This window comes from Canis lupus, chromosome 31 (assembly GCF_048164855.1).
Source record: "Canis lupus baileyi chromosome 31, mCanLup2.hap1, whole genome shotgun sequence".
NCBI lineage: Eukaryota > Metazoa > Chordata > Mammalia > Carnivora > Canidae > Canis > Canis lupus.
In genome coordinates, this window is record NC_132868.1 from 36,535,299 (window position 1) to 36,555,583 (window position 20,285).

The 20,285-nt window shown below is 48.1% G+C and overlaps 1 protein-coding gene and 1 long non-coding RNA gene across 2 annotated transcripts in view; one reads left to right on the plus strand and one right to left on the minus strand.

The window, feature by feature from the left end:
* The window catches only part of LOC140622296 (uncharacterized), a 53,059-nt gene extending 52,400 nt beyond the window's left edge, over nucleotides 1-659 (minus strand). Inside the window, exon 1 of the long non-coding RNA XR_012022061.1 lies at nucleotides 215-659. This is a non-coding gene — a long non-coding RNA (uncharacterized lncRNA). The remainder of the gene's footprint in view (nucleotides 1-214) is intronic.
* A 413-nt stretch (nucleotides 660-1,072) lies between these two features.
* On the plus strand, nucleotides 1,073-17,814 carry CLDN11 (claudin 11). Its single transcript, XM_072808047.1, has 3 exons — nucleotides 1,073-1,416; nucleotides 5,575-5,739; nucleotides 16,573-17,814. Exons 1-3 carry the CDS (start codon nucleotides 1,191-1,193, stop codon nucleotides 16,803-16,805), a joined length of 624 nt encoding a protein of 207 aa, XP_072664148.1. The 5' UTR covers nucleotides 1,073-1,190; the 3' UTR covers nucleotides 16,806-17,814.
* Nucleotides 17,815-20,285: the final 2,471 nt, after the last annotated feature.

Here is a 20,285-nt window from a genome sequence, read left to right on the forward strand (position 1 = left end):
ATGTCCTGAATGTCGAGAGAGGGATGTACTAAGGAAAGCCAAATGTATCAAAGGGGATTGACACTGCTTGGTGTGAACACAGCCCAAGGAGGACCTCTCCACTCGATGAAAAAGCGCAAATAATGGGTCTTCTTTGAGTGCGCAGAGAGAAGGAGGCATAACGACGGTGATGAGGCCGATAGGTACGCTCCGCGGAGCGCAGGTGCTAACTTACCGTCCCGCAGAGCAGTCAGCCTACCTCTCCCTGTGCCCAAACGGGGGACCTCGGGGCGCTTTGGGAGTTCTCAGGAAGGGATTTCCAGGACTGGCTAACGAGGGAAGGTGAGCCAAGGTGAGCCGGGCCCACGGGCCCTCCCCCTTCCCAGCTGAGCGACGCCGGGCAGTTTAACCTCGCAGCTGTGTCTCCACGCGGACGACACCTGAGCAACCGTCCCTACCACGGAGGGTTAGAGAACCAGGTGGCAGGTGCACCGCAGAGCGCGCACAGGTGCGTGACCGCACGGCCGCAGCGGCGAGTGGCTACTGTTCCTGACCCCGTCCCCGTGGCCGCGGCCGCGTCCGGTGACTGTCACCCACAGGAAAGGGTCATTTGCTCTCCAGGAGTAAGGATGGGCAGCAGGATGCTCCGGGCGCTTCTCCGCTCCCCCGGGGTTGCTGCCCGCGCGTGCGGCTCGCTCGGGGCTCGGGAGGCCCGCGGCCCCTGCAGTCACCGGGAGGGCGGGGGGAGCGAGGGGCAGGGATGGAGCGGGGCGGGGACGCAGCCACAGGCTGCCGCGGGGCCGCCAGGGGACCGTCCGCAGCACCCGGGACCGCGCGCCTGCGGGGGGGGGGGGGCTCACCGCTCTCCGTGTCGCGGACCTGGAGCCACTTATTTTCCTTTCCCACCTGGACCGTGCGACGCGGGGCTGGGCGCGGAGGCCGCATCGCCGCGCGTCCCTAACCCTGCGCCCCCCCCCCCCCCGCCCCCTGCACCCGGGCCCCGCCCCGCGGTTGGCCGGCTGGCCGGGGCCGTCGCCGATTGGCGCTCGCGGGCCGGGTCCCCGGGGTTTAAAGAGGGGGGCGGGGGCGCCCTGCCCAGCCGTCGCGGTCGAGCCGGGCCGCAGCCTCCCACGTCCGCCGTCGCGAGCGCAGTCCCCGGCGCGGGCACAGCTGCTGGGGCGAGCCCCGGGGACGCCGGGGTGGCGGCCACGATGGTGGCCACGTGCCTGCAGGTCGTGGGCTTCGTCACGAGCTTCGTGGGCTGGATCGGCATCATCGTCACCACGTCCACCAACGACTGGGTGGTCACCTGCGGCTACACCATCCCCACCTGCCGCAAGCTGGACGAACTGGGCTCCAAGGGGCTGTGGGCCGACTGCGTCATGGCCACGGGGCTGTACCACTGCAAGCCCCTGGTGGACATCCTCATCCTGCCGGGTAAGGACCTCGCCTCGAGCCGCTGCCCCCGCCCCTGACCTCGGCGCTCGGCGCTCGGCGGGGCGCCCTCCGTCCGCCTCGCGGGAAGGGACCAGGCGGCCCCGCCCCCGACCTCGCCCGCCGCAGTTTTCTCGTCTGGAATTTGGGGCCGTGGCAGGGGGCGCGGGCCGAGGCACCCCGAGAAGTCCGCGGGCCGAGCCGTGGGCCCGCGCTGGGAACCCTGGCCGCGGGGGTGGCCGTCGCGCCGCCTGCCCACGTTCCCGCCGTCCGTGGGCCCGAAGCCCCGTGCCCGTCCCGCAGCCCGCCCCGGGGTGAGGGCCCTCCCAGCCCGCCAGGTCGTCCCGTTCCCGCACCCCCTGCCCCCGCATGGGGCGTCGGCCGCGGCCCGCGGTGACCCCTTCCCTGCCTCTGCACCGCCTGGTCCCATATACCCCCCCCCCCCGGCCCCCGCCCGTGCGATAGGGAAGACTTGACTCCCCGCCCCCCCTTCTGGTCCCATAGGGAAGAGTTGACCCCCCTCCCCTGCCGGCTGGTCCGATAGGGAAGACTTGACCCCCCGTCCCCCCTTCTGGTCCGATAGGGAAGAGTTGACCCCCCTCCCCCCCCCGCCGGTCCGACGGGGAAGAGTTGACCCCCCCTCCCCCTGCCGGCTGGTCCGATAGGAAGAGTTGACCCCCGCCCCCCCTTCTGGTCCCATAGGGAAGAGTTGACCCCCCTCCCCCCGCCCCGCGGTGACCCCTTCCCTGCCTCTGCACCGCCTGGTCCCATATACCCCACCCCCCGGCCCCCGCCCGTGCGATAGGGAAGACTTGACTCCCCGCCCCCCCTTCTGGTCCGATAGGGAAGAGTTGACCCCCCGCGCCCCCCTTCTGGTCCGATAGGGAAGACTTGACCCCTCACCCCCCCTTCTGGTCCCATAGGGAAGAGTTGACCCCCCTCCCCCCGCCCCGCCGGTCCGATAGGGAAGAGTTGACCCCCCCTCCCCCTGCCGGCTGGTCCGATAGGAAGAGTTGACCCCCGCCCCCCCTTCTGGTCCGATAGGGAAGAGTTGACCCCCGCCCCCCCCCCCCGTGCGATTGGGATGATGGCCCCCCCAAGCGAGAAGGCGAGCCGCCCCCAGTGTGTCCCGCAGACGCGAGGGGAGAGAATTGTCCCCGTCCGTCTCTTCCGACGCCAGCCCCCCCGCCCCCCCATCTTCACGGGCTTCCCCGTCGAAAAATTCTGGGCACCAGTTTCAATTGGGACGGGAACGTGGAGCCAGCTGGGTGAGAGGCCGGCCGCGGGCTCCGCCCCGGGGTGGGTGGGGGTGGGGTGGGCCCTTCTCTGCCCTCCCCCCCGCGGGGTGGACCCCCCCCCCGCCCCCGCCTTCTGTCCCGCTGGGCTTGGGGTGGCGCCGCGGGAGGCCTGTCCTGGTTCCCTAACCAGCGCCTAGCTCGGCTCCAAGGCCAGTCCGGGAGCCCCTGGCTTGGGGCCATCTCCTGGGGGAGCCTCTAGCTCCCTGCGGACTCTGCTCCCCCCTCCCCACAAGCCCCCCCAAGTGTCCAGCCCTTGTACTTGGAGTCAATCCCCCCTTCCTCCTTGCTGCTCTGGTATTTCACTTTTATCACCATCAGGGCACATTTAGACTTTTTTTGTTCACTGTTCAAGTCTTTCTACCTTTTCATGTTAAATTCCTCCAAGATACAGGAGGCTCCTCCTCTCTTTGCATCTCCTGCACCAGGAATTGCTGCCGAGGCGGCTGGTGCGCACCTCCGTGGGAGTCCTGCCAAGCGCTATCTTCTCCATTTTTTAAAAATTAAAAAAAAAAAAAGTTTCTTAATGAATCCTTACACCCAACATGGGGCTTGAACTCTCCACCCCAAGATCAGGAGTAGCTCATTCTTCTGCCTGAGCCAGCCAGGCACCCTCCTCTACTCCATGTGGAACTTTCAGAATGACAGGGGTCCCGGGAACCCAGAAGATCTGCACTCACCTGCACTTAATGGCAGCCTTGGTAGACCTGGGAGGGACTCTGGGCTCCAGTGCTCGTAATCTGGGTAATTTAGGACAATTTACTAGTCTTTGCGAACACCGGTTGTCTTCCTTTAAAAATCGAAATCAAACCAACCCACCTCTCTTTCAGTGTTGTTTTGGGGGATTAAATGAGACATGCAAACCTCCTTTGATGCAGTAGAGGCTTCAGAAATTGTTGGTATAATTTTTATTAAAAGCTGGGTATGATATTTGTAGGAATCTGAGCAAAGCATAAAGTTTCTTTTTCTTTCTTTCTTTCTTTCTTTCTTTCTTTCTTTCTTTCTTTCTTTCTTTCTTTCTTTCTTTCTTTCTTTCTTTCTTTCTTTTCTTCCTTCCTTCCTTCCTTTCCATTTCCTTCCTTCCTTCCTTCCTTCCTTCCTTCCTTCCTTCCTTCCCTCCTTCCCTCCTTCCCTCCCTCCTTCCCTCCTTTTTTCTTCCTTTCCCCTGAAATTAAGTTTACTGAGCATTTAGAGCCAAGTGGTTTATTTTCAGAGAACAGACCATCCTACAGATGGAGTTCACTTCAGGGAGGGCCTCATCCTTGCTGCGGTCTCCCTCCCTCGCACTTGGATGGGCACAGGAACAGATCTCAGTCTCCATCTTTTGATTTTTCAGTCATGGCCTTGGCCTCAGGCGCATGGACAGCCTGCACCATGAATTTCAGACCCTCAGCTGCTAGTTGACTGTGCCTGTGGTGTCCAGCCTGGCTCTCCTGCTAGCTGCGGGGGCACAGGACTTTGCTAAGAGGTCCGACCTCAGAATCCTGTGGCTCTTCTCTGTGTGTGTGTGTGTGTGGGGGGGTGGTTCTTCAGGTCAACAGATAGTTGATTGATTGTTTACCCTTCGTTTTGAAGAAGCTGATGAGGGCAGTGGCTGGAAGAGTGCCCAGGGGGTCTGAGTTCTGGGGGAGCAGATCCTGCTTAGAGACAGTGCTGTAGTTGGCTCTTGGTGCACAGGCCAGACACAGGTTAGTGAGGCAGACACTGGGGCTCATTTTTGGCTTTGTCTTTAACTCTGCCTCTCCCCGGGCCACTAAGCAGACAAGGGAGAGTAATAAATACAACCCCCTCCTTTATTTTTGGAGGAAGGAGGGTGTTTTAATGAGAAACAGTACATCTACGCCTGCCATATTCTGCTGGTATCTTGTCAGAGTTATTTTACATAAATATGGCACATATTGTAATCTTTTTTCCTAATGAAATTGTTACCTGGCATTTTGATTTGACAGCATGAAGTTCAGTTGGTTTTGCTCCACTCTTATTATTTAACTTCTTATTCCTTCATTCCTAATTGTACGTTTACATCAGCTGCCGTGGGCCTGGTATTAACTCGGTGAAGACAGGTGTCTGCCCTCTAGGAATCCTTGGGGCTGGAGAGATGCCTTTAGAGCCACACCAGCCCGTTGTGGAAGCATGCCCAGGAGACTGGGTGAGGCGGGACATGGAGCCTGAGCGTGGGTCACGTGCTGCACCATCGATAGGGGTCAGGATTCATGAGCGCAGCATCCTCTGGGGAAATACCAAGCCGAAGCCTTAGATTGTCTAGTTAGGACCACAGACTATATACCACGGGAATAAAAGCATATGGTTGGGGACAAAATCACCTAGTGCACCTGGAGATAAAATGCACTGACACAGAGTAATAACACCAGTAATAACAGCTCATCTTTCTGGAGTATTCCGTATGTGCCAGGCGCTGTTCTCAGCACTGCATGAGTCCGCTAATTTAATCTCGGTTGAATTCTCTTAGAGAGCTCTAGGCACTATTATCATTTTCACCTTAGAGATGAGGCGAGTGGCATCTGAGATCACAGGAGGCATCTGAGAAGGTTTGAGTTTTAGTCTGACTCTTTCAGAAGGTGATGTCGTGGCGTAATTGGATTCGTGGTCCCTGCATCCTGGAAACTTCGACAAGTGGTCTAACCCGGGGATCTCCGTTCAGCCTCTCCAGCCTCCAACTCCTTTTTTTTGGTCCTGGAGTCACTTTAAAAGTTGAACATGTGATCTTCGGCAGCATGTACCACGTTCCAAGTCCTGGAATGGGGCCGGAGGAAGGCAGGTGGTGCAGAGCTCCCTGGGGCCGGAGTTCAGGATCCTGGGGGTGGGAGCCCCGCTCTAACGCCGCTGTGTGTTCTCTCGTGTCCAGGCTATGTGCAGGCCTGCCGAGCCCTGATGATCGCAGCTTCGGTCCTGGGGCTGCCGGCCATTCTCCTGCTGCTGACGGTTCTCCCCTGCATTCGAATGGGCCATGAGCCCGGTGTGGCCAAGTACAGGCGGGCCCAGCTGGCTGGCGTCATGCTCATTCTGCTGGGTAAGACCGCTTTCTATCTAGCACCCCGACTTCGAGTGAACCTGATGAATTGCAGATCTTGCCTGCTTCATGGGGTTCAAGAGGCATGTGAAAGGAAGCCAAAGGTATCTCCCCGGGAAAAGCTCCCCATGATGTGTATCCCTTTCTGTTTCATGGGTATTTGATGCAGAAGGACAGGTACTGTCTGTGGCTGGGGGGTGGGGGGAGGTGTCACTGAACATGAAAACAAATTAAAAAGCAAAAGGCAGAAAGGATTATATGGGTATACTTAAGACAGAGACCCGGGGACAGGAGAGAGCGACACAGCAGCTCTCCACTCAGGCTTCCCAGTGGAATCCCTTTTGTGGGAATACCTATGCCCAGATCCCAGCATCTGGAATTCCTGGGCATCAGGCCAAGCAAAGATATTTTTTGAAGGCTTCTAAGTAATTCTTATGCGTAGCCACAGTTGAGAGCTTCATTTAATGTATAAAGAAAGAGTACAGAAGGAGGAGGGCAAGAGAAAAGAGGATGGTAGATCTCCAGGGATGATTCAGTATTTCATTTTAATTTATCTTAAGATTTTATTTATTTATTTTATTTTATTTATTTTATTTTTTTATTATTTTATTTATTTTATTTTTTTAAAAGATTCTGGGCAGCCCCGGTGGCTCAGTGGTTTAGCGCCGCCTTCAGCCCAGGGCATGATCCTGGAGACCCAGGATTGAGTCCCGTGTCGGGCTCCCTGCATGGAGCCTGCTTCTCCCTCTGCCTCTCCCTCTCTCTCTGTCTCTCATGAATAAATAAATAAAAATCTTTTAAAAAATTTTATTTGTTTGAGAGAGAGAGAGGGCACATGAGCTGGGGAATTACTAAATGCTCAGTAACAAGGGAAGGGGGGAGGGGAGGGGTAGAGGGGCAGACGGACTCCCTGTTGAGCAGGGAACCCAACTTGGGGCTCGATCCCAGGATCCTAAGATCTGACCTGAGCCAAAGTCAGATGCTCAACTGACTGAGTCACCCAGGCACCCCTTAAGATTTTAAGTAATCTCTGTACCCATCACGGGGCTCAAACTCACAATCCCGAGGTTAAGAGTCGCATGCTCCACCGACTGAGCCCCAGGGGCCCCTTAATCTTGTATTCAGTAAGGATTCATTGAGCATCTGCTGAGTGCCAGGCACCGTGGTCGGCACCGGGGACTCTGGTGGAAAAGGCAGTCTCTGCTCTGAGTGTACTGGGGCATCTCGATAAGAGTGTGGCATGTGCTCATCGAAGAAAGGTGTATAGGTTGTGCACACACACAGGAAGGGGCCCAAGCCAGACTGGAGGAGTTTCCCAGAGCAGAGGATTCTAGGGATGAGTTTTTGAGAATTGAAGAGAAGGTGTTGAGACCACGGATGGGGGCGGGGGGGTGGCCAGCCCAGGCCAAGGAAATGGCACGTGCTCCTTCAGTTTTCCTGGTTACACCTGCACACAGAGGGTTTGATTTAACGACCTAGTGAGGATCCTTCTAGCTCTGCTCCCTTCAGTGATTTCATTTCTCTCTACTTTTTTTCCTGAATGCTAATCCCACCAGCACATTCTAAATCCTAATAGAAGACATGAATTTCAAGAACAGCGGCTCTTGCTGCAAAGTGCCCTGATGTATTGGTGAGCAGCAACTGGTCTGCATATGGGTTAGACGTAAAGTCAGGTTCTCCTGAGACAAGGAATTCCCATCCCAAACTGGTATCAGACTATATGCTTGAAGGGTAAGGGTCAGGGTTCTCTTTTTTTGTTTTTATTTTAAAGATTTTATTCATTTATTCATGAGAGACACAGAGAGCAAGGCAGAGACACAGGCAGAGGGAGAAGCAGGCTCCCTGCAGGGAGCCCGATGTGGGACTTGATCCTGGGACCCTGTGATCACGACCGGAGCCGAAGGGAGATGCTCGACCACTGAGCCATCTGGGTGCTCCAAGGGTCAGGGTTTATATGGGTCAGTGCGGGGAGTAAGGGGGCATGTGAGGTAAGCGTGCCATTCCATAAGATTGCAAAGGGGTGGAGGGTTTCAGGGACCTGTGAAGCCACAGAGAACGCAGAGGAGGGGCTTGTGTGGGTGTGTGTTGGGGGGGCAGGTGTTGGGTGACGGGACTGCAAAGACCGGAGGGCCACTGTCATTTCCAGAGAGCAATCTTGGCGTGGACATTTTGGTTCCAGCCACAAAGCATTTGTGTGGGGTGCCACGTGGAACACACAGTGGCAGGCGATTCCTCTAACTGCCCGGGTCCTCTGTCGCAGTGCTTTTTGGAGGTCAGATCTTTACATTCAAATTCCCACAGTTAGACCAAAGCTCTGCAGGTAAATTGGTTTGTGGGATCCAGGTGGAAACACTTCTCATCCTGGGCAGTTGGCACTGTTACTTGCATCACATTCTTAGAGAATCTCCAGAAGACTCTCTGGGGCTCCGAGGATGCCAGAGCCAACGGGTGAGTCTGTTGTGTTAGGTGTTCATTTTTAGAAATTCTGGCCTTCCATGTGAGAATCACAGAGTACCCACTAAGAGAGTGCATGAAGGAAACAAAAAAAAAACCCAAACCCTGTGGAAAACAGAGACATAAATAAAAGCAAGTACATATAGACCAATTGGTATTTCTTTAAAAAATAAAAACCCTAAAAACACCTGAATTGTCCAGGTGAGTAACAAGGGTTATTAAAAAACAAACAAACCCAGCAACCATTATTTGAAATTTCCTAGCTGAATTAAAGCTTTCCTTTATCCTTTTCAAGTGGGTTGCTTGGTGGATGTGGACAGAATTGTAGAGAGGGACGTGGGGTGCGGCTGGTAGTGGTGTGGGATCCTCAGTCCCTCATCACTGCGGGGTGAAAACACGGAAGCCCGTTGAGTGAACTCTCAGAGTGGCTGCACCTTCCCAGCCATTTGCTATCAGGTTGGGGTGAGGACGCCACCCCTTGCCCTCCTGTGGCTTTGAATTTCCAGGGTTACCTGTTGCCTCTTTGGGGTTCCATTGGATTTATTTCTCAGTGGGTCGTCACTTGCCTTCAGGTTGGGTGTTGTTTGGACTGGAAAGAGCTAGCTCTGGACATGCAGTGCTCATTGTCTCAGCTGTGGCACCTGCTGGTCGCCTCTGAGTCTTCTCTGGAGCCCAGTGCCTCGGTTCCCCTGTTGGCATGGATGGGAGGAGCTCGAGGGAGTGAAGGCTCCCTTTGTGTTGCTCTGGATTGACTTCTGACGCTCTCCCCGGAGAAACCAGTGCTGGGCTCCTGCAGGTCACCAGTGATGCTCCAGCTGAGGTGTGGTCGCTGACCAAAGGGGACCAGGCAGCTCTGGGGTCTGGGGGCCCAGGAACTGGAAACAATACCGAAGGTGATTTGGATATGGAGACTGTGAGCACGATTACTTAAAATCAGTTTTTCCTGACCCTGAACATTTCCATTTTTCCAAAGGCTTAAAAATACGTCTGTTGAACAATAGTGTTGCCTTCTCCATGGTCTCAAGTTTAATGGTGTGAGAATTCAGTCCAGCTTTGGGGGTAGGAATGGGGGCCTGATGTAGCCGACTCCTCAGATCGAGGATGGATCCAGGTGCACCTGAGAGCCCCTACCCAGGCAGGAGGTGCCTATGCCCTGAGCTGCTTTATCTTATCACTGGGGGGTCAGACCACCTGCACTGAGTCTTGGATCTCCCACTTTCCACCTGTGTGACCTGGGCCAGTTACTTAATGTCTCTGAGCCTTTATATGAAACGAGGTGATTATGCTTATGTCTGAGGTTGGTAAGAACAGTAAAAGGAGGTGCAAGTTGTTTAGCCTGGTGTCCGGCACATAGCAAGTGCTCAGCAAATGGTTGCTGTTCTCACTGCTGTTGTTGGTTAGAGGAAATAGAGAGCTAACCCAGAGGGCAGTCGGGTATTCTTTTGATCATGTCTCATTCCTGCAGGGCAATCTCCACGCATGGTATTGGTCAAGAGAGACAGTGAGCTCTTCCTGGAAATGCCAGGTCACATCCTGGTCAAATGGAGACATTTCCATTGTTTACTTTGTAAAACCCAGAGTGTAGATCAATAAGTAGTTGGAGGTTGGTTTTTTGTTTTTTAGTTTTTTTTTTGTTTTGTTTTTTTGTTTTTGCTTATTCCATTATAAGAAGCCACGTTAAACTACCCAGCTAAAAATACTCAAGCTTAGTTCTGATTTGATCTCATTCTTACTTCACTGTAACTTAGGAAATACTTGATTTGGGTGTTTCTTAGGAAATACTTGATTTGGGTGGGGAGATGGGGTAGGGAATGGAAGGAGAAGTGCATATTTTTTCCTTAGTGGGATCCTCTCATTTTCTCTCCTCCTATTTAAAAATATGGCCCCAGGAATTGTATTTGTATTGGAAGGAAGTAGTTTCAATTTGGACCTTACTGGTAATAATGGAATTGCAGTAAAATAAAGGGTGTGTGCAACTGTGGGACAGATTGAGCTTGTCATGCGCACAGAATCAGATGTCCTAGGAAGGGTCACCCTTGGGTGTGGAGTCAACAGTGATGCCCTTAATCCTGGGGTCTCAAGAGAATAGATGGAAAATGTTTTCTTCTAAACTCATCAACTTTATACAAACGAGCTCATAATGTAAATCAACTTTCATATGGGTAGTGGAAAGGTTGTGGGATCTTTAGTATGGTCGTTTCTTAAAATGACCTTATTGGTAAAATTGGAGGAATTAAATGCTTTGTGAAGTCTCTCCTATTTCTAAGCTCTGTGATTAAAAAAAAAGATTAACAAATAACCATGAGGCTTTTAAAAAAAGTTACGGGGAAAAAAAAGATAATGATGTGCGAAATAGAAATAAAAGGGAAAAATGTTGAAAGCAAGCCAGGAAAAAAATGCAGTCAAATATTCCACTGACTTGATGATTATTTTAAATTTAGGTCTTCATAAAAGTCATTGTGTAAGAGGAGTATGTCCTTTGGCAGCTATGTTTTCTTAAGTCAAAATTTAGAGAGTCACAAATAAAAAAAAAAGAAAAACTAAGATTTTTCTAGATTCAGATTATAAGGAAATAACATATATGACTCCAACCAACAGCTTGTTAGAAATCTCATTACTTGTTGCCTTGAGTTAATTGGTACAAAGCTAAAGTTAGTTGCTATTTAGAATATATGTTATAATAGCATCAATTGTAGAAGGCAACATTCAGTGCACTGTAAGATGTTTAAATGGAAGAAAATTTAAGAAATAGTTTTTATTGTGGAAAATATCATACATACATAAAAGTAGAAAAAATAGTATAACTCAAACTCATTCTTAATAATGATAAACTCGAGGCCAGTCTGTTTCACCAATGTACTTCTTTTCTTCCAGTCCCCAGAATTTTTTTGAAGCAAATCTCAGATATAATATCAAGGAAAATTTTTCCCCCATATTACTTATATCACTCAGAGTAATTTATGTGATTTTAGCGGAAATATTGCTTTGTGCCAGAATTAATGCTTTTAAAGTCCTGTCAGTTCTTAGTTCTGAAAACGATTAAGCCTGAAAACAGAGGTGTTCATTGGAGGAAGGAAGAAATGTCAGAGTCTGGTGCTTTTCTGCCTTTCTGGGCCTCTTTGTCAGTCTTTCCCTCTCTTTCTAAATTGGTACCTTCAAAGTCACACACACATATGCTCATTTTATTTAACTTCATCACATTTATTTAACTCCATATATTACCATGTGTCATCTAATCCCTAAAAAAATTAAAAGCTGTGTGTACATTGCTCTAGAATTGCCTTTCCTACTATTTTCTGTGTTTGGCTACATCAGGATCATTGTTAACTTTAAATAAGGCCGAATTCTATCAGCTAAAGAACACATTGTATTACATTATTTGAAACTTAGCAAACAATTTTATTCCATGAAGAGCAGGGAGTTCTGTTTGTGAGAGCACCAAGTCCAGGTGAATCTGGATCTGCACAGTGAAGCCTTCTTGCCTGCCCTCCTCCTCTTCCTCTTCTTTTCTTTCCTTTTCTTTTCTTTTTTCTTTTCTTTTCTTTTCTTTTCTTTTCTTTTCTTTTCTTTTCTTTTCTTTTCTTTTCTTTTCTTTTCTTTCTTCTTTTCTTTTCTTTTTTCTTTTCTTTTTTTCTATTCTTTCTTTTCTTTTCTCTTTTCTTTTCTTTCTTTCTCTTTCTTTATTTCTTTCTTTCAGCTAAGTATGTCCCCAGTTTTCACTTTCTGTTCCCTCCAAAATGACAGATCCCCTCCCCGCCCCGCCTTGTGCAGTTAACTATTGCATCTTTGGAAAGTAGAAGAGGAGAAATTGGAAGATCTGACCATTAGAATTTTTCTGTTAGAGACTTACTTTATTGTTTATTTATTTTTAAGATTTTATTTATTCATGAGACACAGAGAGAGAGGCAGAGCCACAGGCAGAGGGAGAAGCAGGCCCCATGCAGGGAGCCCAATATGGAACTCGATCCCAAGACCCTGGGATCATGTCCTGGGCTGAAGGCAGATGCTCAACCACTGAGCCACCCAGGTGTCCCAAGACTTCCTTTAAAAATGCATTCTGGTGACATGACAAAACAAAGCAATGAAAATTCTCTTTATCTTTCTTCAATTTTTCTTTACCTTATGGGTAACCGTGACTTTTTTTAGAGAAGTATTCTATTTTCTCTGAGTAACTGGGAGAACCATTATGAACTGTGTGTGTGTGTCTACAAATAGAAGTAAATCTAGCGGGCCTCCTCCGTCATTAAGAAAGCCAAAATTTTTTGCTAGTTTTATTAATATTTCACATCTTTTAGTTAAGCAATGATTTAACTCTTGGATTTCGACTTAACTGATTAAAACATCCCCCTTTCCCTTCAAACCATGCTGAAATTGAGTAAGTTCTTCTTTTTTAGTTTCTAAACATTCTTCATTCTGAGTTCAATTGCAGGTCACTGTTTCCAGTGAACCTCTCATTTCCCTTCATGTTGTGTGGCGGCCTGTCATCTTTTAGTGGTTTTGATGTGGTTCATCTTTGAGAGCCACAGGAATTCCACCCAGAGTTCATTCATCTACTAGGAAATAAAGTAACCCCGCTGGCGCTTGTTCGCCTTGTTTTGTGGCGGTTATAAAAGAAGGAAATCTTTAACGAGGTAAATCATGAGCTTGCAAGTTCAAGTGTGTTAAAGTCACATTACAGTTTCAGGATTTTGGAAGTCAGTTTTGGTGGGTTTGAAGTGGAAAGGAGACTTGAAATGAGACTGTCTCTCACCCATCCATCCCTCGTTCATTCACCCGGTCTGGTATGTTCATTATTTAAATGTTTAGACACGTCCCTGATGTTTCCTTTTTCTAGTGAATTATGTTGGAATAAAATCTAGCAAAATCCCCCAAACAGTCAAAATCAAGGCTGATTATTTTTTTGGAAATATCGAGCCTGATTCTTTCCCCATGTGAAGATACTCTTTTTTTTTTTTTTTTTTTTTTTTTTTGAAGATACTCTTATTCTTGCTTAGGAAAAGGGGAAGAACTAGGCAAATTTCTTATCTATCTATCTATCATCTATCTATCTATCTATCATCTATCTATCTATCATGTATATCTTTATTTTATAAAATCCACACCAAATCTGCATTCGAGTCAGGTTTACATGAAGTGTGGGGAATACTTAGGAGTATGTGTGTGTGTGTCGTATGTATAAATATAAAATAACTGAAAAATATAAATTTGAATGGTATACTGTTTTGAAATCAGGCTAATTATTTATGGAAATGATAGATTGAATTGAACCAAATCAGCTGTTTGGGAATCAAATTTTTTTTTTCTCCCTGTGGAATTCAGCTATTTCCTCCCTACCTTTTCCTTCTAATCAAGCTTGGGTATTTGGAAGCCCTTGCTAGATTGCTGTTTGACTCAAGCAGAATGAGCGCTCCCTTTGGGGGGCTCGGGGTAAGCAGCTGGATTGTATGAAGAGCCTAGAGCAGTTTTCTCTGCCTGAAACACTCTAGAAGAGTTTGTTTCTTGTCCTGACACCAAAAAAGACTCTTTTTCTTCTTTCTCGGTGTCTTGCTGAGGGTATGACTCCGACAGTAGCCACGCTGTACTTGGTGAGTGCTGCATTTGGAATGTGTGGCTGGCGGAAGAGAGAAAAAAGACTTTTTTCCCCTGTATGTCAGGTGTTCGAGGCCCTGGGCTGGAAAGGGAAGAGTCAATTGACACTGGTTTTCTTGAAACACTATTCACAGAAGGAAAATACATCGTCTCATGGTATCGCATATAAACATATTACAGAAGCTGGCGTGATTGTTCTTACTCTAAGAAAAAAATGAAGCCATGAGCATATTGACAGATTTTACCTTCTTAGGTAATCTATACAAACTCCTGAAATATGTGAATAGTTCACATTAATGGAGAGAATTTAGGCTATTATAAAGGCAATTTGAGCAACTAAAAAACCCCCAAATTAATTTTCTTCCCTCTGACTTCTACTAGAGATCTATGCTTTTTTATAATAGGAATCCCATTTACTCATGTGTATCTATACCCAGCTCGTGGGGCTGGGTTTAGTCTGTTGTTGACAAGAACCTATTCCAAGCTACACAAAATGCAGTGAGGTGGCTTAAGAGGTCTTTTTTTAAAAAAAAATATTTTAAAAAGATTTATTTATTCATGAGAGACACATACACACACACAGAGAGAGACAGAGACACAGACAGAGGGAGAAGCAGGCTCCCCGCAGGGAGCCCGATGTGGGACTCGATCCCCGGACTCCAGGATCACGCCCTGGGCCACAGGTGGTGCTAAACTGCTGAGCCACCCAGGGATCCCCCTTAAGAGGTCTTTCAAAGTGGGTAAGACTTAAATCTTTTCTTCAGTTTAGAACTAATGTATGAGACTGTTAGATTTGGGTGCTTCTGTTTAACGAAAAATTCTATATCTTCTCTGTGGGCATTGAGGTTAAGTCAGAAAATCACTCAGGGTGAGAAGTCAGAAATCCTGAGTTGAAAGTGACAAGGAGACTCCAGGTAGCAAACATCACAGTACCTTGAATTTATTGAAGGCTAATAAATGGCTAATGATTGAAAACCTCATTGTGATTATTTTCCTGATCTGTCAGCTTTAATGTGTGATCCCAATGTAAAGCTTCAACTAAAATTTCTTTCCTCCTTGTAGTTGTGAGAAATCAGGTGACACCAAGGGAAGTTATGGAGTTACTTTGTTGGGGGTTGTGTTCAGCGCATTAGCCACTAGCCACATGTGGTTATTTAAATTTTAATTAATTAAAGTGCAAAACACAGTTTTTTTGGTCTCACTAGCCTCTTGAGAAACCTTTAAAAGCCCCTGTAGCTTGTGACCACCCTATTTGACAATGCCCGAGTGGAGGTTTACAGCATTTTTAAAAGTTTTCGTAGGCTCTTGCCTGCCCTTGTTTTGCTACTTTGCTTAGGAGGAGAGGAAGAACTAAATGATACGGAAGCTATTTCTTATCTTCCTCTTTAAAATCTAAACCACGTCTGAAAGTTAGACTGGTTGCTGGAAGACCATAAAATTCTACCATTGTGACTCAGATATCATCACCGTGGAACCCTTGCATGGGTAGATTCTTTGACTCTGAGCATTGCTTATTGGTGTATTGAGATTATGTGATCGTGAACAGCACCACAGACTCAGACTCTTAGCCAGTACTCCGCTGATGTCTAGCAACATCCACCACAGCAAGAGAATTCTCCGAGCTTCTTCAGTCTTCGTCATGTGAATTGGCCAAATTGTAATGGGAGTTTTCCAACTGACCATTGGAAAGATGAAGTGGGCATCATTTCCTTCCTCCTTTCCTTTCCTTTCCTTTCCTTTCCTTTCCTTTCCTTTCCTTTCCTTTCCTTTCCTTTCCTTTCCTTTCCTTTCCTTTCCTTTCCTTTCCTTTCTTTCTTTCTTTCTTTCTTTCTTTCTTTCTTTCTTTCTTTCTTTCTTTCCTTTCTTTCTTTCTTTCTTCTTTCTCTTTCTTCTTTCTTAAGATTTTACCCATTTATTCATGAGAGACACACACATGGGGAGAAAGAGAGAGAGAGAGAGAGAGGCAGAGACACAGGCAGAGGGAGAAGCAGGTTCCCTGCAGGGATCCCGATGTGGGACTCGATCCCAGGACCCCGGGATCACGCCCTGAGCTGAAGGCAGATGCTCAACCATTGAACCACCCAGGCATCCCATCATTTTGTTTCTCATTTCCGAACATGTCAGATCATCTAGTCATCCACTTGGTACACACTGAACACATACTATGTGCCCCAGAGTGAGTTAAACACTGACTTTACAAACATAAGTGGGACTTGGTCCCTGCCTTCCAGGAACTCAGAACTTGGGATGGGAAATAGACACATAAAGAGATCATTATAATACAGTTAGGTAAGTGTAATAGAATTCTAAGTATAGATATATGGGATTCTAAGTATGGATATATGGGATTCTAAGTATGGATAGATGGGATTCTAAGTATGGATATATGGGATTCTAGGTATGGATAGATGGGATTCTAAGTATGGATGTATGGGATTCTAAGTATGGATGTATGGGATTCTAAGTATGGATGTATGGGATTCTAAGTATGGATAGATGGGATTCTAAGTATGGATAGATGGGATTCTAAGTATGGATGTATGAAGATAGATAAGTGAACGCAAATACCCATTTTGTGGCTCAAATGACTTATTCCTGGGCTTTTGCCTTGGCCTTCTTTGGTCCGTGGCACCTGTTGCAAAAACCAAGGCCCGGTGGTCTGACCCAGCTGGGCCGGGCGGGAGCCCCGGGGGCCGGGGGAGCAAGGGGAGCGAGGGGAGCGAGGGCAGCGTGCCCGCTGTGCAGGGGTGCGCTGAGTGTGCCGGTCACAGGTGTCTCTCGTCTCCGCAGCTCTCTGTGCCATCGTGGCGACCATCTGGTTCCCGGTGTGCGCCCACCGCGAGACCACCATCGTGAGCTTCGGCTACTCCCTGTACGCGGGCTGGATCGGGGCCGTGCTGTGCCTCGTGGGCGGCTGTGTCATCGTCTGCTGCGCCGGGGACGCCCAGGCCTTTGGTGAAAACCGTTTCTACTACTCCTCGGGCTCCAGCTCGCCCACTCATGCCAAGAGTGCCCACGTATAGAGGGCTCCGGCCTGACCGCGGAGCTGCTGCGGGTCTCGGGCCCGCGGCCCTAGAGTTGCTGCCCGGCCGGGGAGGCCCCCGGGCTGCCAGGCTCCAAAGCCAAAGTTCTAGAAAAGCATCCGGTCTGGCATGTTTTAGTCTTGATACCCCTCTCTCTATTTGTTGCCTTAAAAGGAATCTTTAGCTCAGAAAATGCCCTTTTCTCATAGTTTTGCCCATTATTAGCTTTTTTCTTGGGCATTCCTTTGTTGTTCCCCAGGATATATATGGATAGATATATATCCCCCCCCCCCCCGCCGTTTAAATTTTAAATATCTTGCAAACATTGCTGAGTTGGGTGTGCGGAGAGGAATAAAAGACCCTTTTCAAACTGTTACAGATGAAAATGGGAGCCTCATAAAGATGCCTCTCTGTTCGCTCCCTCCTCTTCGGCTCCAAGGTCACCTAGTGATAAGCCATAGAAAAAACTAGAACTGGGGACATGGGGTGGGGAGGGAGGGGATTGGGGAACTTCCCCTTTTGTAAGCTGAGGGCAAGGGGTGGGGATATTTTTTAGTTTGTGATTTTACATTTATCTGTACATACTTTTTCGAGGTTGATCATTTTTGTAACCATGGTTTTCCTGAAATTCTCGACTCATCTGTATGAAGGAAATGAACCAAATAGACTTCAATGATACGATAAGTAACAATACATGTGCATATAACTCTAATTGACACGCCGCCAAATATATTTGATTTCCAGGTTTGTATGATATGGTTCTTAATCCTACACTTGCGTATGCCTCAACGTAACGCATCTTTAAAGCTTCCCCCCTTCTCTGTTGTCATTTTGTTAAGCCATCTTGAAGCGATGTTGTTTAACATAAATCATGCTGTTGAATTTGGCTTTACGGGTGTAAACACTGATGGTGTATCAGAATCTGAGGCCCCAAACTCTCCAAACATTGATGGTGCATTTTGTTCTTTAAGTGAAACCCATGCAATAAAATAACAGACTGTATGCAAAAGTGGCCTTCAATATTTTCTCGTGTCCAGAGGCGCCATCTATAGATTTTCAAGGATTTCATTCATCTCTACTAGTAATTTATAGAGAACCTGGTCGGGCACTCAAGAACAAGTCATTCTGCGCTGCCCTGAAAAATGAAAACATTCTATTTTATTCACTGTATCACGGTGGTCATGCGTGGTCATAAGAGTGCAGCCTTGATGCTCTGCAGGTTTCTTGGGTGGAGTGATGTTCTAGCATCTTAAAGTCACGTCTAAGTGGGTGGCAATCAGAAACCAAGTCCCCAGCACAGATAAACTCCTTCATCTATTTTGGACACTTAGTAAAGAAATTGGCTGTAGGCAAAAGGGAAGTATAACACAAACACCCTATATTGGATATTTTGGTAATAATATCTAAATGCAGTTTCCTCAAACGTGTGCATAGATACTTGGAAATTTTGGACAAAGATAGACACATTGAGTTGATTTTTGTTTGTTTTCTGTTCCAGAAGCTCTGTCAAGTAATGAGTCTGCTCGTAAAAACACAGATTACAATCTGTTTTGGCAGTATTTTTCCGAAAATACTAATTTCATTAGTTGATAATATAACAGGCAAACATTTCCTCTTTGGAAATATCCACTTGGGCTAGTCATTTTGGTAGATATCCGTGTACATGAGGAGATTATAGCTATTTCTAAATTCCTTATGTGGAAGAGACAGTCTTCATGTTGACCAAAATATTTGCTTAGTTATAATAAGGTTTTATACGGACACAAGTCATGTAATTTTATTAGAGGACTCTCTCTAATAAAAACCTGTTAGGGTGTAATGACTGTGAGCCTGGATGGAGCAAAAGACATCCATCCAGCAGGTGTGGACAAGTGAGGTCCCCACGTAGCCTCTCCTTAGCGCTGCTGGCTTGAGGCTGGTGTTTCACGTGGTTCTCTCCTCATCACGATGTATGTACTCACTCCGCAGCCTCCTTCCCTGGGGCTGCTGCTTGCTTGCTCACCCGAGAGGGCCTGCTACATGGGCCCACTTTTCCCTGTGGCAAGAGAAGAGACACCCCGTATCTCTCCTTGCTAGCTCATTGCCTGCCTAGTTAGGAAATCCCACTTTTTTTTTTCTTTAAAAGATTTTATGTATTTATCCATGAGAGACACACAGAGAGGCAGAGACACAGGCAGAGGGAGAAGCAGGCTCCATGCAGGGATCCCGATGCGGGACTCGATCCCAGGATCCCGGGATCACGCCCTGCTCAACCGCTGAGCCACACAGGCGTCCCAAGAAATCCCATTTTCTAGGCCATAACAATAGGATTGGGTTTTATTATCAGGGCTAGGGAGTGAGGGGGGCGGGGATAGCTGTTCCTCCAGAACAGCACTGTCTGGCTGAAATATAATAGAGCCACACATGACACTTAAAATTTTCTAGAAGCCACATTAAAAAGCTAAAAACGAGCAAGTGAAATTAATTTTGATATATTCGATTTAATCCAATATATCCAGAATATTCTCATTTCAATAGGCAATGAGTTACAAATGGGATGTTTTATGACCTGCTTTTTGGTATCCAGTTTTTTGGATTCCAGTGTGTATGTTACACTTCGAGCACATCCCCGTTTGTGCTAGTCACACCTTCAGTGCTCAGTGGCTCCCTGGCGTTGTGGCTATTGGATTGCTCATGACATCACAAGCTGGGAGCTATAGAGCAACAGCTTCTGCTTCAGTAATCATCAACAGGGACTCAGTCTTGATGATTTTGTCTGCTCTCAGTAGGGCTGCATTGGAACCTGGCGACTTTAATTGTCCCCCAGGGGGGAAACAGGCGCCCCCCCCCCCCCCGCCCCCAATCACAGGTAAAATAGCAGACCCAAAGTGCTCGACCTGAATAACAGGGAAAAGGGAATTCACGCTCTCGGGACCTGTTTGTATCACGAACTTCACACTTTGAATCCTCCTCCAGGGCCCCAGTGTGTAGAGTGAAACATGAGATGTAGAGAGTTCGGGTTATTCGTGAAGTTCAAACAGCCACTAGAGAGGAGTAGAATTGGATTTAGGTCTACCGAATTCTGAAGCCCTCCTAGCCTCTTATAGGAATCACTGCTAGGAAGTCAGGTAAAGGGCAGATTTGTTCTTCTCACCCCCAAGGGCCCCTCGGAATTCACCCAGGAATCTGCATTTTTATTGCACTCCCGTTGATTCTGATGAGATGGTCCTTATGCCACACTTTGAGCAACAGTGGAGGGAAGGGCCTCTTCTTCATGCCTTTCGGGATGCAGCTAACTCCCAGCACCCATCTCGCTTGGATGGTCCTTGGAGGAGAGATGGCTTTGAGACTTACACCCAGCTTTCTCCCCTTTATGGCCTTTTCCGAAGAGCCCACGTGTGGGGGATCTTTGGGTTGAAATGAACCGGTTCTGTTCATGCTTTCCAAGAATTTGATAGCAACCGAATTACAGAAAGAACGTTTCAAGGAAATCTCTGCATC

What these genes read in the sequence shown, in the direction of transcription:
- CLDN11 (XM_072808047.1), top strand. Translation starts at nt 1,191, where the DNA reads ATGGTGGCCACGTGCCTGCAGGTCGTGGGCTTCGTCACGAGCTTCGTG. An exon ending in GGACATCCTCATCCTGCCGG is followed by an intron (nt 1,417 to 5,574) that starts GTAAGGACCTCG and finishes TCTCGTGTCCAG; the next exon opens with GCTATGTGCAGGCCTGCCGA. An exon ending in CGTCATGCTCATTCTGCTGG is followed by an intron (nt 5,740 to 16,572) that starts GTAAGACCGCTT and finishes TCGTCTCCGCAG; the next exon opens with CTCTCTGTGCCATCGTGGCG.